Source organism: Argentina anserina, chromosome 5, assembly GCF_933775445.1.
Source record: "Argentina anserina chromosome 5, drPotAnse1.1, whole genome shotgun sequence".
Classification (NCBI taxonomy): Eukaryota; Viridiplantae; Streptophyta; class Magnoliopsida; order Rosales; family Rosaceae; genus Argentina; species Argentina anserina.
The window spans coordinates 25,600,855-25,619,930 of NC_065876.1; the positions used below are offsets into that span (position 1 = coordinate 25,600,855).

At 37.4% G+C, this 19,076-nt stretch overlaps 1 protein-coding gene across 4 annotated transcripts in view; it reads right to left on the bottom strand.

Moving 5' to 3' along the window:
* LOC126795990 (double-stranded RNA-binding protein 1-like) overlaps positions 1 to 16,603 on the bottom strand; it is a 126,646-nt gene extending 110,043 nt beyond the window's left edge. The window contains exon 1 of one of the 4 annotated variants that reach the window (XM_050522730.1): positions 15,850 to 15,926. Coding sequence is in view for 1 of the 4 variants with exons in the window: in XM_050522728.1 (XP_050378685.1) it covers positions 15,850 to 15,874 (25 nt within the window). In the remaining 3 variants the exon portion in view is untranslated. Of the gene's footprint in view, positions 1 to 15,849; positions 15,927 to 16,565 lie in introns of those variants that run through there. The other 3 variants (XM_050522728.1, XM_050522726.1, XM_050522727.1) reach the window with 3 other exon arrangements.
* Positions 16,604 to 19,076: the final 2,473 nt, after the last annotated feature.

Here is a 19,076-nt window from a genome sequence, read left to right on the forward strand (position 1 = left end):
ATAAACAGAGCCTAGATGGCCCCAACCCTTTAAAAACCAGAAAACGAGAGTCTTGCTTCTAGCTCTTCTTTTTGCGGTGGTACTTTTTCCACGATTTCGAACAAAACTCCAAATAAGTTTTATTTGGACATATCACTCTTAGGAATTGTTTGGAACGAGATAAAGATATATTCTTTTTGTTGGAATTTGAGTTTGTTTTTGTGAATATTGCTAGCAACTGACGTAGTTAGTAGGTAATTATTTATTTTCTACCTCTCAACTTTAGATTGTGTACGCAGTGGCGGATCCATGATTAGAAATTTGTCTAGGCTAATTTGAAGTACATTTTTTTTCTTTGTAGATATTTGATAATAGAAGCACATGCTCAGCAGAGGAATTTTTTCTAAAGGTACTAACAAACGTATAGAAATACGAATCAACGCATGCTAAAACGGTAACAAATAAGTGGAAAATTCATTGTTTAAAAAAAGAGAATGAAGAAAAAATGGGAGTACAAAGAGAATTAGATATAATTTAGCCAAAGAAAGAGGAAATGTTAAATAAAGTGACATGACCCACCCCAAATGTTAACCTAATATCCATGATAAGTCGTGCGGGGACTACTGACAAATGAAGCATATCAAAATTTCGGCATAGTTTCCCTTAAAAGTAGCCAACCAAACTTGCGAAAAACTACACTTCTAATAATGTCCAACCATATCCAACTCCAACATCAAATATTCCAATCTTAATTACACAACTTAAATCCAAACTCTTTAAACATCAGATAAATAATCCAATAATTATTTAGAGTATCAGAGCAACTAAACGGGCATAAAAGAAAAACGACTTGTAGGCTAAGAAAGTAACCTACAGTCTGGTACTCGGCGGTAGAGAACGCTGCCTCACGGTAGCTACAAGGAGTCTGTAAGCCTACGAACTTGGTATTTGAAAACGAAGGGCCTAGGAGAAAACATTTGAAATGTTAGAGTGAGTGGACAACAATATCAGAAATAATAAAATTCAAAGGCTACTTCCCCAATTTTTCTTTTATATAACAGAAACTCGATGCATGCACATTTTATTAAAAGACTTTCATAACTATAAATATTCTCATAAAAATCGGACTAGACCCCGCTAGTCAAATAATATCCATGAGGATACTGATAGAAAGTCGACTAGCCCCGTTAGCCAAATAATATAACCAAAAATAGGAAAATGCACTAGCCTCGCTAGTCAAATACAATAAATTGATACTAATAGTAACTGGACTAGCTCCGCTAGTCAAAAGAGGATGTCAATTCAAATAAGAGAGTAGATTAGCCCCACTAGTCAAACATGAAATAAGAAGTGACATACCATATGCCCCCTGGCAAAATATGTATATATATATATGTATAATCTCAAGTTCTCAATACCGTCACGTCACGTTCACGGAGAGTGTATTGGTTCGTCATGTCATTGCCGACTATGTAACATCGCCTCCCAGACGGAAAAGTTATATAGTATGCTAGCATAATCACCTTAAAGTGTATGGCCTCAAAAGGTAATGACTGAACTAGCCCCGCTAGTCACAATAAGATCAATGGGAAAAATCATAGAAATTGAATAACATTTTTATCCGTTGATCGTGCCCTTTTTTTATAACTAATGAGAGGATACAAAAAGAATGAGATATAATTATGTTGATCATGTCCCCATTATAGAATTAAATGAGAGGATACCGGAATAAAATAGAAAATCATTCTTATCGGTTGATCGTACCCCCTTTATGTAGTTAAATGAGATGATACCGGATTAAGAATAGATAGAACGAGTACGGTTTCCAATCGTACGTATAAATCTCAATATCAAATAAGAGAAAATTCAAAGAAATAAATAATACAATCCGATATGTCCCACATGTCGTATAACTCACAAATATAATAAATAATTTCCAAATATCAAATTAGCCATTATGTATATTTCTCATATTTATCTATATGGAAATATCATTATAAATAATCAAGAAAAGTAATTAAATTCATATAACACCAAAATCACTTAAATATAAATATTCATGCATGCATTATATTTCAAAAGAAAAGTCCACTCACATTAGCCGAGCTACGCCGGGGGTCGGTCCGAAGTTTCCTCAACTCGAGTCTCCCCACCTCCTGTTGCAGAGACATATAAAATTAATTACCGCAATCTGGTAATATTTAATAAGGAGAAAAACAACCACTCTCACTCGCCCAAAACCATTACCACTTCCACCAAAATTTCCTCAACTTCCCTAATAACCTCCGTACACTCTTCAAAATATTCTAGCATTTTAATACCATGAGTCCCCTAATTTATGGATCAAAGCACAACTCCTTACGGGTTAAATACGGAAATAATCGCATAACTATCCCAAAACTCCTCCAAAAATTCTACAAATATTCCTACACCATCCTCAACCATCACATAGCTTAAAAATTCCTTTGAAAAATCTCCGGCACGGCGTCAGCCGCCTTTGGCGCCGCCAGAAGTGGCAGTCGGCCGGCCTTATTCCGACAACCACCAATGACTATTAAAATTTACCACCACAATCCAAATGACATTCCTAACAACTTTCTAATTCACAACAACAACCAATTTTAACTCTAACTCGTCCAATTTCACCATTTCCAAAATATCCCAAATTCAAAACCCTAGAATTTGGAATCATCGATTCGATCACTTACTCTTCGAATTGGTTTAATTCCTTCGGTGAAATTGTAGCAAGGAACGAGGCCTTCAAAACGCACCAAGCATCCCGGCCTATGGTGGCCGGAGGAAGGAGTTCCAGCGAGAGGAGGCGTTGTGGCAGGCAGAGGTTCTAGGCGACACCGCTTCCTCACGACAGCGAGACAGGGCCAGCCACCAACCCAGATCGGTAGGGTTTCCTCCAAGCTTCCGAACGACACCGGTGCGGCGGCCTGGAGTGGCGGAAGGCGGAGGTCTGACCACGAAAAATTTGCGCATAGGGGAGGTCGGGTTCGGGAAATAAAATTTGACTTTCCCTTTTTTTTATTCCTTTCCCAAAATGGAAATTTACCCATATATATATAGCATCCACCGTAAACAGTAACTTTCCAAATGGACATTTCTCCGACAAAACTCTTTTACAACTACCCAATGCCAAAATACTAAATTCAGATTTCATTTTACGAAGATACTTAAACTTGGATGATAAAGAAATAAAAAGATTGGGGTCGTATCATAAAGAACATGATGAAATCCCCAAAAATAATGGACTAGGAAGGTTCGAACCTATGCCCTAAGAGGAATTAATGTGAGTTGGAGAGTTTGCCCACTGAACCAACGTTATTTTCAATACAAAACTGTACTTAGTTAACTATATTTTCAAATTTTGTATGGGCTGCAACCCATAAATCCCACCACTTGTATCCGCCCATGCGCACATTAACTATTTATTTCTTTGAACTTAATATATATGTAATTAAAAAAAATCCCACAAAATAACACGTATTCGTTTTTATTAGAAAAGTAGAGTTCGATCCTATGTACTTAGAAAAATGAAAATGACATATGGAGTTCCTTCCGCCCACTCTTTTGGGAGAAAATGAGAGATTGAAGGGACCTCTGAGGCTATATATATCACTGCTAGCATTCTGGAAGGGACCAGCTATATATGGCTAGAATAATAGCTGTTGTTGTTGGAATGATTAACTATGTGATAGAGTTGTATCATGTATATATACCCGTCTATGAAACTTCCAATTATAAAAAAAGATTATTTTTTGGCAAAATAGAAAAGATAGCACCTATATATAGAGTAGATATGAAAATATGACCTTTTAAACATAAAACAAAATCAAAAGGCAACCTAACAAAACAAAATTAACCAGAGCCAATTGAGTCAAAGATCATCGACTAGTAAACGCTTGCATAATTATGCATGATTGAATAGTATACACGTACTACAATAATTTAGGTCGTGGCAGAGGCGGATGGTATAGAACATAGATGGCGCACCCAGAAACTGCTGGCCTGGGCAAAAAAACCTGGGCTAGGCCAATTTTTTTTTTCTGCTGGGTAGAAATTTTATACAACCGAAGTCCAACCCATGCGTGTTATGACATAGGAAGCCAGACGTCACGATTTTAACTAGGAAACATGAGGACAATATTGCTTCAGAGTTAATAATTGATCATTTCGAGTATATTGAATATCATAAATTACAATTCAGATAGGGTATTTTATATGGTAATTCTAATGAACTCTTTTGTTTGTAATTCTTAGAGAAATATGTTAGATTATAATTTTGGTGTAATAAATCTACGTGTCAAAATATAATAAGTAAGGAGTACCACTAGACATTGCCACGTGGTACTATAATAACATATAAAAATTTCTCGTAATTCTTATAACGCTTTTCAAATTCTTGACAAATACTATGAAAAATTATATTTTATCTTACAAAATTTTAACTATTCTTGATATAATAAAATTTCTGCTCACGTAACTTTCGAACATTAGATCCGCCTGCATATCATTTTGGTCTATAAATAGCGATGATGAATACCATACCAAACAATCCCTACAGCTACTATCTGCTTGCTCGTCACTCACGATCGACTCCTAGCTAGCCATGGCAATCGAGTTAGTCCTATTCATCGTCTTCCTTGTTTTGGCATTCTTAATCTCAAGACACTTCCGTGTGAACCACCACCTTCCTCCGAGCCCATTAGCCTTGCCCATCATCGGGCATTTCCACCTCCTCAGCCCCCTCATTCACCGTTCATTCCACGACCTCTACCTACGCTTAGGTCCTATTTTCTCTCTCCGGCTCGGCTCAGTACCATGCGTCGTGGTTACGTCACCGGAGTTGGCAAAAGAGTTCCTCAAAACACACGAGCTCTCCTTCATGAACCGAACTGCTAATATCGCAGCTGCAAGCATGACCTACAATGCTTCGTTTGCATTTGCATCCCACGGCCCGTATTGGAAGTTCGTTAGGAAGCTCAGCACCAACGAGCTCCTCAGCAGCCTAAGTGTAGACAAGTTTCTTCCAATTCGAAACCAAGAGTACGTGAGGGTTTTTAGAATGTTGGCCAAGAAAGCAGAGGTGTGTGAACCTGTCAACTTCAGTGAAGAGCTACCACAGGTCGGCCACAACATTATGGGGAAGATGATGCTGGGGAAATATTCAAGTGCTTCACGAGCAGCGAGGTTCAGGGTGGTGGTCCGAGAGGCTACTAAGATTTTTGGAGAGTTCAACTTTAGTGATTTTAATGGGATTTGGAAGAAGTTCGATTTGCAGGGATTCCAAAGGAGAATCGATGCCACACATACAAAGTTTGATAATTTAGTGGAGGAGATTATTGCTGAACGTCAAGAGTTGAGGAAGATGAAACTTCATGGAGACGACAGTGCTAGTGCTGAAGAAAAGGATGTCAAGGGCTTTCTTGACGTAATTCTTGACATGGAAGAGGAGTGTAAGAGCTCTAATGAGAATTCGGAGGTCGAGTTTACAAGAAATCATGTTAAGGGTCTCATTACGGTATGTCAAATTCATTTTCTTCATCATCGATTCATCGAACCCTAAACCCTCGTGTTTGTTTTCACAGTCAATGAATATTTTAGAGATTGAACTATATATCAAACATGCACGTACGCACATATATAACATAACATTTCTTTAATTCAGGATCTGTTTACGGCTAGCATTGACACGACGTCCATTACAATGGAATGGGCGCTAGCAGAGGTCATTAACCACCCAGAGGTGCTCAAGAAAGCAAGAGAAGAGATAGATCGAGCAGTTGAAACAGGAAGATTAGTCGGAGAATGGGATCTTCCAAATCTTCCATACATCCAAGCCATCCTGAAAGAAACATTAAGGCTGCACCCACCCTTGCCTTTAGTTCCTAGAATATGCACACAAGAATGCAAGCTCGACAACTATATCTTTCCAGAAAAGACATTGTTATTTGTGAACATTTGGGCTATGGGAAGGGATCCTAAGAACTGGGAGAACCCATTGGAGTTTAAACCTGAAAGGTTTTTACAACTCGACGGGCGCCTCACAAATGAAGTAGATATTAAAGGTCAACATTTCCAATTACTTCCATTTGGCACTGGAAGGAGGATGTGTCCTGGCTTGCCGTTAACCATGAAAATGCTACCGACCCAGCTTGCAGTTATGATTCAGTGCTTTGATTTCAAAGTTACTGGAACACAATGCAATAATACAAGTAATGATAAGGTTCTTGAAATGGAAGAAGGACCAGGATTAACAGTTCCCAGGGCTTCTGATCTTATCTGTGTTCCAGTTGCCCGCTTCAGCTCACTAATGGAATATCCTTGATCCCTAAGAGGCTAAGACAACATCACAATAAGGTGAACAAGCTTTAGAGTAAGATATGTATGTATTATGCAATATTCGATGGTCGACCCAAAGAATAAATGTGGTTTGCATGTGCATTACGTATTGTATCGATATCACTCATTTCGACTTGTATGTGTTTATTTGTGCATCTCAATCTCCAACTTGTTTTCTGATATCTCGTTTGCAAATCCATATAGATAAATGAAGTTCCATGTATTGAGTGATCGAGTAATAGCACTCAACAACCGTTGCACATTTGCAGCTCTACTAAGATCTATTTTCCTATATATTCCAGCCATATTTTTGAGCAAAAGGCAAAACCATTGCAAGTACATGAGAAGAAGCAATATTATATAATTATTCACAGCAGTAATTGCTGATCGCGAGCAAACTAATCAAATTACAGTACATGCAACCTTGTGATCATCTTTTACGTCAGATCGGTCACAAATGTTTTTGTTATTTCAAATTCCTTTGGCAAAAAAAAAAAATCAAATGGAGCTAAATTCATTTTATATTGGCAGAGGTCTACTTTTCATGATCATAATTTTAGTTTCTTACTTGATTCAAATTAGTTAGTGGCCGGCATTGGTGATTTTTGTTTATAATGCTTTTAGCATGAGTTTCTTACTCAGTACCGATGACTTTAGTGGCGGAGCCAGGAAAACAAAACTGAGAGGGCCAGTTGCAAAAGCCTTAATACAAGTTGTTGTGTATATAATCTCAGTATAGAAGCTACATAATAGATACAAATTTTTATTACTTAACAACAAAAACTTAACTTTGAATCTTCTTTTGATAAATTCGATATAAAAAAAATTAAAAAAATCACTAAAATGCATATGTAATAACCCGATTTTTTTCCTGAACGATTATTGGATTGATTTTAAATTTATAAAGTTTGTGAAACTCATTAAACGTGTTTGTGTCGCCTTGCGACTTCGGAATTCGAAAAACGGAAACGTTATCGGAACGTTTATTTAGAAAAACGTTACGTTTCCGCGACGTAAGTATCGACTTTTATTCCTTCGCTCGTTTGCGAAAACTTCATTCACATAAGTTGTAGAACTCGTCGATACGAGTTCGTGGATGCATCACACGTTCGAATCGGACGTCGGACGTGAAAGTTATTAACGTCGGAAGTTAGTTTCCGATTTTGGAAACTAGTATAAAAATGACATTTTTCTGATTAGGGTTTCCATTTTTGGAAACCCCTCTCTCTCTCCTCTCACCCGCCTCCCTCACCTCTCTCTCTCCCCGATCACACTCTCTCCCTCCCTCTCGAAATCTCGCCGGCGATCTCCGTCTCTGGGCCGCCGTGTCTCCCACCACCGGCATCTAGAGCACTGCAGGGACCTCCGCAGCAGACCCCGAAGTCGACTCGCCGTTCCTTGCCGCTGTGAGCCCCCACGCTGCAAACCGAGCCGCGTTTTCTTCTCCGCCGTGCGAGCTCCATCTTCGGCGACCTCCAGTGGTTCTCGAGCTTGTCGAGGTAAGGGTTTTGCTTGTTTAATGGATTGGTGTGATTGTTTGATGATTTGATGGCGTTTTGATGGTGGATCGGAGGAGGAGGGGGAGATTCCGTCGCCTTAGGCGGCACGTGTAGGGGCGTGGAGTGGCCTAGAGGCGGCGTGAGGCCGTGGGAAGGTAGAGGAGAAGGAGACGAGGAGAAATGGGGCGGCGGTGGCGTGATACGCGCCGGCCTCAGGCTCGACGCGTGAGCACCACGCGCGGTCGCCGGAGGTGGCGCGTGAATAGTGTTTTCGAAACAGTAATTTGTAAAAATTTATTTTTACGACGGTGAATGTAAAAAGTGATTTACGTACTGTAAATGTAAATTTATTTTACATACAGTAAATGTAAATGTAAAAGTAATTTCAGAAGGGTAAATCGATAATTATTATTTACTGAGACAGTATTTATATTTGAATAGTATGCATACGTACATAAATACGTAAACAGTATTACACGTACATGAATACGTAATTGATGTGTATTTGTACATAAATACGTGAATAGTAACGATAAAAAACAGTAATTTCGTAAAATCAAAAATTGGTGAACAATAAAATAATATTACTGTTTCGGCATTTAAGGTTTACGTGACGATTCTAAATTCTTTTCTTATCTTTTCAAGGTGATCGATAATTTAAGAATAGGAATTACTTTCGGAAATGTGGAATTACGCTCTAGATTATAAGGTGAGTAAAATCTCACATTACGAATCTACCCTTGCGGTAACTCGGGATTTATGCAGAATTTTAAATAATGAAATATGACATGTATATGATATAGTGGAAGATATATTTGTATAAATGGTAAATATGTACATATATATAGTTTGCTATATTATATACTGTCAGGATTTCGTTGCGGATAAGATCTTTTTGATGATGAGATATATATATATATATATATATATTGAGCTTTTTGATTTGATTGTACAATATAACGTGATGCTTATTGTACGTGGTTTAACATTGAGTTTTGTTAAGACGTGTTTTGTCTTCGGACGTGTTTTGTCTTCGGACGTGTTTGTCTTCGGACGTATTTGTCTTCAGACGTGTTTATGTCTTCGGACGTGTTTATATCTTCGGACGTGTTTATGTCTTCGGACGTGTTTGGCATATCGGAACCTAGCCTTTGGCCGGGCGAAAGTTACGATTCAGTTAGAGCTCTAATCTGTCTGCGGGGGTACTGCATATGAGGTAACATATGGATTATCGGCTTATGAGTACCCATATATTTTGATATTGGATGACAGATGGTTGTCCATTGTCGGCGGCGTACTACATGAAGGGTAACAGAGGTGTACCAGCGCTAATGAGTACCCGTATTATAAGTGCATTTGGGTAAACAGAGGGGTTGCCCAATTCTCATGAGTACATATATTTTCAAATTATTAGACAACCAGATGTGCCGTCTAATGAGTCATGAGTGCATTTATATTTGTTGATTTGTGGATGTTCGTACATGTTGATATGCGAGTTGTATTTGTTATTTTACTCATACGAGCTGCAAAGCATACCGGGTTTGTGTTTATAATCCTAGTGCACCTATTCGATGGTGTAGGGGGTAACTCCGCAGGTGTGGATTAGCGGAAATCGACAGACCGTTCAGAGGAGTTGAAGTTATTTATTTCCATCTTGTGGTGAGGACTTTGTGTGGATTTCTTTGTGAGGATTATACATTTCCATTTGTTATAATGTTGAATTATAAATTTTGGTTGTAATAATCGGTTTGCCTGAGTTGTATTTTGAACTCATAGATGATTCGCTGTGACATTTAAATGATTTCGATTCATTGAGATTGTTTAGTGTTTTTCATGACTTCAAAATTTGAGTTCCATGCTCGAAATTTTGGGGTTGTGACAACATATTCTATTGAAATTTGAAAGTGCAAGGGGTAGTCATTTAGCACCTAGGTTGCTAAATTCTTCTGTTAATTTAACTTGGTTAAAGTGTCTGTATTGTAAATTATGTCATTTAACACCAGTGGTATGTTATCAAACCAACAAATAGGAGGTTCATATATAGCAGAGTTTCTCTCTTTTTCATCAAAGTTATATAATTAATACTAATAGGCGAAGATATGTTTACACATTGGGGGGTGCCATGGCACCTATTTCCCTCAACGTTGCTCTGCCTTTGGATGACCTTGCTCTTTCTTCTTGTTATTAGGAGCAAAAACTAAGGATGCATTTACTAATCTTGAATGTGATTAAGGGGGAATTGGAGAGGGAAAGAATGGGAAAGAGAGGGAATGAGAGAGGGAGGGAGTGATTTTCATTCATGTGTTTACTTGATATTAGGAATTGGAAAGAGAAACATGAATGACTCTCATTCATGTGTTTACTAAAATCTAAGAATCAGAATCATTGCTAACTTAATTATCAAAATTCCCATGCATTATATGGGTTTTGTGTAGGGCTGGGAGTTGGTACCGGAAAAATAGTACCGAAACCGTCATCTTATACCAAATTCCGACGGGACGGGATGAATCGGTAAAAAATTCTGATACCGATACCGGAAGCATATAATCGGTACGGGTCGGTTCTATTAGCCAATATACCCAATATACCGATTCTGAACCATACCGAGACTATAAAAGCTCATATTGGGGGGGGGGGGGTTAGGCTTCACAAAAGCCAATATACCCTAACCCATTCCATTGAAAACTCTTCGTCTCCATTCACTTCGCGACTTCATTCTTTCATTTTGCGTCTTCGCCTTCACTCTCAATCACTGACTTCGCCCTTCACTCTCATTATCAAGTCTCAATCGCAGCCTCTGAAAATATCGATCGGAAAACTGAAGGTAAGCCTTAATTCAATCTCGAATTCTTAACTGAAACTCTAAATGTATGAATCATATATGCAGTTTGAGTTTTGAGTTTTACTTTATTTGGGTTATGGTTTGACTTTGTGTTCGTTTCAAATAGAAAGAGTTTGGGTTTTGTGTTTACTTTCTTTGTGGAGAAGTATGAATTTGTATAGTGTAAAACTCTCAATTTGTGCAGAAGTATATGCAGCTGTAGGAACTGCTCTCAGTTTGTATCTTTTAGCTTTGTGAAATTGTGAAATGTGTTAATTGTATCTTTTTGTGAATTATGTTCATAATTGATCCTTGTTAGTGTAGTGAATGATGCATATATAGGTCTTGTGGAATTTGCCAATTTAGTACCGAAAAAGTACCGAAACCAAACAGTATCAGTTCAGTTCGGTATTGAGGTTGAAAATGGCAGTACCGAATCGATACCGATATCGAAATATAAAATCGATATGGTATCGGTATGAGCACAATCTCGAACCGTCTCGTACCAGTCTCAACCTTAGTTTTGTGGGTTAATTCTTGATTTCTATAAAAAGACAGAGATATTTGTGGCATTTTCCCTCCATTCAGCCTTTAATCAGATTCATAACCTACCCCCGAACCTAAGAATGGGGTGAGCGGAATGAATCCTGATTTTTAGTGGGCCCTAATTAGTTTTCATTTCTTTTTGGTGCAAGTAAACGATCAGAACACACGGAATGAGAATGAAACCACCATGAATCATTTCCATTGGTGCAAGTAAACATGACGTAAAAGTGTGAGTTCTTTCATTTCAGTCCCAAACATGAAAGATTGGATTTGAAATATCTTTGCATTCCGCAGAGATAGCAGTTCCAAACATGAAATATTAGAGCACATGATGAGATTAAAGTAAATTCCTTGAATTATTGAAAAAAAAAAAAAGGAAGCGCAAAGTGGTACATTAAGATGCCAAAGCTAGAATATAAAAAGTGGTTTTGCATTGGGGCATAATTGAAGAGATAAACGTATGCATGGATGCCCCTCAAACACAAAATCGAAAGTCTTATAGCTTTCAGTCAATTTGCCTTTCTCCAAGTCTTGCACCCATTTCGCAATGACTTTCCAATCATACAAGACTATGGTGTGTAACACATTGTCAGGCCATATCCATAAAACACATCTTCTACGCGGACTGCCCGAGAAGACTACCTGTTTCAGTCTCCGGAGAATCATTTGTTGCTGGGAGAGTTTTTGGCCGACAACTCAAAACAAGAACTTTGTTTCATTCGATCATTACAAGTAAATAAAAACTTAGGATCGACTACATCTGGAAGATCGATATACATGTACATTTAAATGGCATGGGCAGTGACACCTATTGATTGGTTTGATCAATCGGATAGATAACTGAGAAAAACATATCCTAACAGTCTGATGGAAACAATTTTGTTTTTGGTCTGGTAAGTGGACCTTGAGGTGCATGCGTATGGTACTTGATCATATCAATTATATCAACACTGTAAACCTAGCATATGATCGATGTCACACACTTTCTCCTTTTGGATACACCAAACAAGAACCATAATCTACAACCTCTAAGAGGCATATAGTACATTGTGAGTAGTTAGTAAAAGCGTGAAAATAGAACACTAGAAATATATTAAAGAAACAGAGAAACGTACTAGCTAAAATAAAATCGCACCATAGAGTCATATAGATTACTTCTCAACACTCGCAATATGAAAGAAAATCCATTATAGAAACCCAACCCTAGTCCCTATATATATGATTTTTTTATAGAGAAAATGAAGCTATATTACAATTACACCAAGAGGAACACTCGGTGCAAGAACTAAGTTCTCCACGCTCATTCCTAAAAAATACTAGTCATAAGATTATCATAAGAAAACAACAGAGATGAGCCAAAAAATCTCAATCTCGAACCAATGAAAAACCGATTTCAAAAGTAGTCGATATTTTACTCGCTTCTAATCTCAAGAAGAGAACTGCTCCAATAGCATCACACGTCATAAGCTTGACGGGGGACACCATATTCACTTCTTCCGCCAAATTAGTTATATTTCCATTGGGTGATAAAACTGAACCCAAATCCCCACTGCCATTTCTGCAGTTGATGAGATCTGAAGCTGTTGATGGCCCATATTCCACATAAACATTATTAGCATGGGGAATATCATCGGACACTGAGTCTTGGGGCAAACCTTCTGCACTCATTGGCTTGATATTTCCATTGCTCTCTCATTCTTCTACCACAATTTCCTCGGGGGTTTACGTTTGAACGTCCTCCTCCTATATGGCACTTTTTTCGTTTTGGTTTATTATCAGTCTCTTCAGATTCTGACCGCCTTTTTATAGATGGAAGCACTGTTAACTCAGATGTGCCAACAGATCCCATGGATGACTTGGTATCACTTAACTGGAGAGCTAAGAGTGCAGTTCTAGCCACTTTTATCTCAGCTTCCTTTTTGGTTGCTGCAGCTTCAATATAACGAATTCCCCCAATCTTAACTGTACATGAATATACTGATGCTTTGCCAGGGGAAGTATCCTTCTGACACTGATATACAGGAACAGCATAATTCATCTTTTGTGCATACTCTTGAAGCAGATTTTTGCATAAGCCAATTTCATGCTAGAACAAACATACAAAGAAAGTCAAACATGATTTTGATTTGAAATACATGTATTATTAACACATATGGATGCATGTCACTTTGGAGAGGAAAGATTTTACATTTAAGAAGTGACAAATAAAATAGAGATTATAAGTGGGTGGATAATAACCAATTGTACCGAGTCTTTTTTGATTAAAACTCAACACATGTGAGGTGGCTAAGTTTGGACAATATCGGTACAATTAGTCAATGGGCCACGCTTGTCGCTGTTTAACATGGTATCAGAGCGGGTCCCTCTCCAATCGCGCCTCCAATCTATCGTGGGCTCGAGTTTGGTGCCACTTTGTCATGGACCCATGATGGGTGTCATTATCATACCATCGGAGGATTTTCCGATTAGATGGTCACGAAGTGTCATTGGTTACTGGACCTTGGTTTATTTCGTCCCAGTGTGTGGGATGTTAATCTGTCACGTGCAGACCTAAAAATTAGGTTACACGTGAGGGGGCGTGTTGGAGAGGAGAGATCTCACATCTAAGAAGTAACAAATAAAATAAAGATTATAATTGAGTGGATAATAACAAATTGTACCGAGACCTTTTGTGATTAAAACCCAACACTTCTGAGGTAGCTAAGTTAGGACAATATCAGTACAATTGATCTATGGGCCACGCTTGTCGTTGTTTAACAATCACCCATCTAGATGGTTCATGGCACTAGAATCAAAGTTCAACAACAAATACAGTTAAGGAAATTAAAATATACAACTATGACTTCCTTACTTCTCTCTACACCTTTATTTATTTATATTGGTGTCTCAATCTTATGGAAATGATATTGTTTTTTCCTCTAGAGTATACATCATTATCTGTTTAAATTCTCGGAGGCGTGTCGCTGTATCTGACACGTCCCGACACGCCGATATGACACGATATGCCTTTTTGCCGTATCGAACACGCCACGTGGCGTATCGTAGAATGATTCGATACGTTGACCGACACGCCACATCAGCACTGGCCACGCCACGTCATTCTTTAACAATTAAAAAAAATATAAAAACCTAAAAATCTAACTCTCGCGTCGCGTCTCGCTGTTCTACTTCTCCTCTCTCCTTGCGACTCTTCTTCTGGTCGGCAACGAAACTTCTGTCTCTATTTGGCAACGAAGCTTTTGTCTCTAGTCGGTGACTCCTCTTTTGGTCACGACGGTGTCTTCTCTAGTCACGGCAGCAGCTTCTCCCTCTCCTTACGACTCCTCTTCTGGTCGGTAACAAAGCTTCTGTCTATGTTCGGCAACAAAGCTTTTGTCTCTGGTCGGCGACTCCTCTTCTGGTCACGGCGGCAGCTTTTGCCTCTCCATCTCCCTCTGCCGACAGCTCTAGATCTCCCTCTCCGTAAGGTAATTCAATTTTTTTAAAAAGTTTAGATTAAAATTGGTTTATATTTGATCTGGTTGATCATTGAATATGTGTTGAACTGTTGATATGATTTTAATGGGTAGTTGGGTAGTGTTTGATAGATCAAGTCGAAGTAATTAGATGTGATGATTTAATTGTTGAATACTTTAATAGGATGAGTTCAAGTGTAGCATCAACCGAACCGTCCGAACGTAGTGTTTATACAACTGAGGTGGGTGATTTTCAATGATGAGATGGAGTCTTGAGGCCTAGTTATATGGAGGTAAATTATATTTGAATATTTGATCAATATGAGAAGATGTACTAGGTTCTTATATAATTGGCTAGCTTTCTAATTGTTGTGGTTTAAATGTGTAGGTATTAGAGGTCATGGAGATAGTGCGGATTTCCTAAGCTATTGATGCATTCTTATGACTTTTTGAGAAGTTTAATTTAACTAGATCATGAAAACTTTGTAGTATGATGTTAAACTATGCACTTTGTCACTTGCATTTTGACTATTTGATATTATTTCTTAAACATTATTATGCAATTGATAGATTTTACAACTTTATAATAGTATTGTTAATTTATTTATGTATTAAAAATATATAAAAATAATTTTTATTTGCCGTGTCGGAACCGTGTCGAAAGAGGAGTTTTTGAGATTTTCCGTGTCGCGCTGTGTCGTGTCGGCGTGTCCGTGTCCGTGTCTGTGCAACATAGGCTTAGATCTTCCTACTTAATTTACTCGGACTTCCTCTAGTTTACCCATGTTTAGCAGGAGCTGACCGTTTAATCAAAAAATGATTTTTGACTATACATTCATAACGACATAAAGCTATGAAGCTTACAAGAACATAAAATTTAACTCATAAGCTTAGGAACCATAGAGTTCAACTATAAATTGAATGCTTCTTCACAATACAACTGCAAGTCTGCAACAAGATTATGACACCACATTTCTGCCTCATCTTAGTTTATAACCACCACTATAAACAACTATTTTGGAACTCTCACAGTATCCACTAGATAATTCTCAAATGTCCAATCTTCCTACTAATTTTATACAGAAATTTGCATATAACGAAGTATATGGTAAGGAGCAACTGCAGAGAATATTGTCACTGATTATAATCATAGAGTTGGCACTGATTAAAAAAAAAAACAAAGAGAGGAAAAGATTACCTTGAAATTCTTCGTCGGTAGCCATAATATAGAAGTGCCTTCCAAATAGACAGAATGACACCCAGATGGTACTCCAGTAAAGGCCTACAATTTCACACTGAGCAGAGCTCACAAAAACAGGTCAGGCGGTTAGCATATGCAGCTGTCCAGAAATCAGTATGAAAGACATCGACTTCAAGAGATTAAAAGTGAGAATAGTGTTGCTAAAGTGACGGAGCTTATCCACATAAGGAAAATGAGCAATAATCACTCATTTACACACAACAGAGAACCCCAAAAAGTCTTGAACTTGTTACCAAAAATCAGTGATATTTTACAGCAGAATTGCATACATAACCCATTTGTTCAAATACAATACTAGATTAATTATCAATGTTTATCAACCTGCTTTAGCTAACCCAGATTCCCCTTATTACCAAGACCCAGCTTTTTGTTTCGCAAAAAAGGATCAGCTGCAAAGCAAATCCATGAATTATGAATAAAGTGAAGAAACCGTGAGTCCGTGAATTAGAAAGAGAAGAATTTTTCACATTTACACAAGCAAAACATACTAAAACTACAAATTGGATGGTGACCCAGCCCATCAACAATCAAAGACATGGGATTATAATGAGAAATTAAGGAAGTACTTGACGACATTGAATAGCCTGAAACTAAGTTGCGACAGAGAGAGGGAGGGGGGAGGGGGGGGGGGAGAAATAAGAGGAAGAGAGTACCTGCTAGGGCGTGAGTCTCTGTGTTGTGTGGGTATAGAGATTAGAAAGACCAAAGACTATGGCTGCGACAACCTTCGTGTTTGGTAAAAGCAGAAGTAGGGGGAGACGCGGAGAGCTAGCGACAATTAATGAAACTTTCAAAATTCCAGTGGATATCATCATGCAGTTGAAGGAATTACACGACGCCGAGATCTCTTTGTCTTTCTCCATCAACCCTTCTCTAATTTCTGTTTGTCTGTCTCTCTCGGCGGACGACGTCAATCCTCCATAGGCGCGCCTCAATTTTTCGTTCTCGTCTATGGTCGATCAACTCTAAGTCTTGCTACGGAGTTTTGGTGATTTTGATTCTATTTTCCAGGTCAGTCTCTGCTCTTCTGCATAAACCCAAAAAATTAAGAAATTTTAGGATGAAAGAATGGTTAAATTTGTTATGTGATATCAGAACTGCATCTTATCTGGCGCTGCAATATGTCCAGAGATTAATTTATCAATGAAATCAAAATTGTATGAATTATGAATAGAAACCCTTATGATCGAATGTGGTATAGAATTACTCTGCATACCTGTAAGAAACTCTTGTTAGAACAATAATGTGAAAATGTCATTATCTATACAATCGAATTGTATTCAGTTCTTCAATAGGAGATGCAATTTTGTACAATACTTGGAAAACCAATTATGCTAAGTATATCTAGTATTAATTGGACGAGGATTCACTAGTTAAACTAGGATGTAATTTGTGATACATTAGGATTCTATTTATGTATTAGTGATTGTGATCTTGGCATGCTCATTCAGTTTACAACTCTGGCTCAAAGTTCTTATAATCAGCATTATTGATTTTTATAGATAAAAAGTGTTATTGGCCATTTATTTGTTTGTTTGTGTATTGAAGTTTCAAAGCCACACTCACATGTTGAGGCTATGTTCATGTTAGATTTATCCGTTTGGTTTTATGTCCGCAGTCCTTTGGCAATGTCTTGCTGAGAATTCATTATTGTTGTACCCTAGTCCTTATATTTTTAGTCCTTATATTTCCTCAAGGAATCTGTGTAAACAATCACTGCACTGTTATTTTTCAGAAGGTTTGTCAGTTTTTAGTATTTGACTTTACAACATAATGTATTGATCTTCTTTTTGTTAAGATGTTCTTGGTATTTGTTTAACTATTTAGTGAGCATATGAGCTATTGGCTTCTGAGTTTGCATGAGGACAATGAATATTTGGTATCTTTTATATGATGGGAAAGAGATTGTACGAGAATCCTAGTGCCCGAATTGTAGGAGATTGTTTTGCGCCCAGTGTAAGGTCTTCTGTTTTATGCAGAGTATCAGAACTTGAATGAAAATGAAGATAATTTGTTGAGGATCCTTGCCTACGAGAAAAAATGGAGGAGGTGTACAAATTTCCAGTACTATGTTGAAAAATCTGATGGCTTCTCTTACATGAAATGATGGTAATATTTTAAACCTTAATGGTATGCCATTTGCTTCTTGATTTCTTCATACTTATTTTCACTTTTGAAATTCACAAGTTGTTAATTACTAGAATCAGTGCAAATGTGGATTTTCTTCGTGCCAGTTCTTTGGTAACGTTTTGTGTTTGGAATTGTTGCAGGTGTGGACAAGCCTTATGTTACAATTATGGATATGCCTTGCAATCAATGAACAAATTGTTGAGCAACATCAAAGCACATTCAGTTATGTTAACTCTAGGCCATTTCATGCGTGATCAGTACTCTTTTGTAGCATAAAAAGATATGATTATATGTCCCAAATTTGAAGAGGGAGCTTAGAGGTACCACGGGCAACTCGAAGGTATCTGGGAAATCTTCTTACAAATGAATTGTTAATGTTTTTAGAGTTATATAATATCAAAAAAAGTAAAATAAAAATTATTTTTCAAGATAAATAAATATTTACGTTACGGCCTCCAAATTTTATTTGTTCTTTGCCGCTTTAGGTTGTGCGCATATTTCCAGATAAACCAATTACAGTAAGTCCCAGATAAAAAGAAAGTTTCCATATAGGAGCTCTGGGTGGTTCATTCATCTGACCATAGACAAAAGTAAATAGACTGTGCCTCGGACTACGAACCCTGTTTCATTAGCACCTGAAGTATCATAAAGGAATCTATATTTTTATAAATGGAGTTTCATTATAGCAGAAGAATAGTGGTTCTCTATTTATGAGAAGATTTATTATACAGATTCATATTCAATTAGATGTATTGAATCAATATCATAAATTAATCATTCGCTTTTTTTTTCCCTAACTAGAAATTGTTAGCAACTAGTTGTACTTACTGGTCCAATATGTATATGTTTATTTTCAAATGTGACATTAATCATAATGTCTTTTAAGTTTTGAAATTTAATAAAAAATGATACGGAAACAATATTCTTGAGTACATCATATTATCAAATAATTCATGTAAAATTATCTAAAAAAAATGTTTAAATCGCTCATTTGACAAATTAAAAGTATAAGTCAGTTTGAGTTTACCAAACGC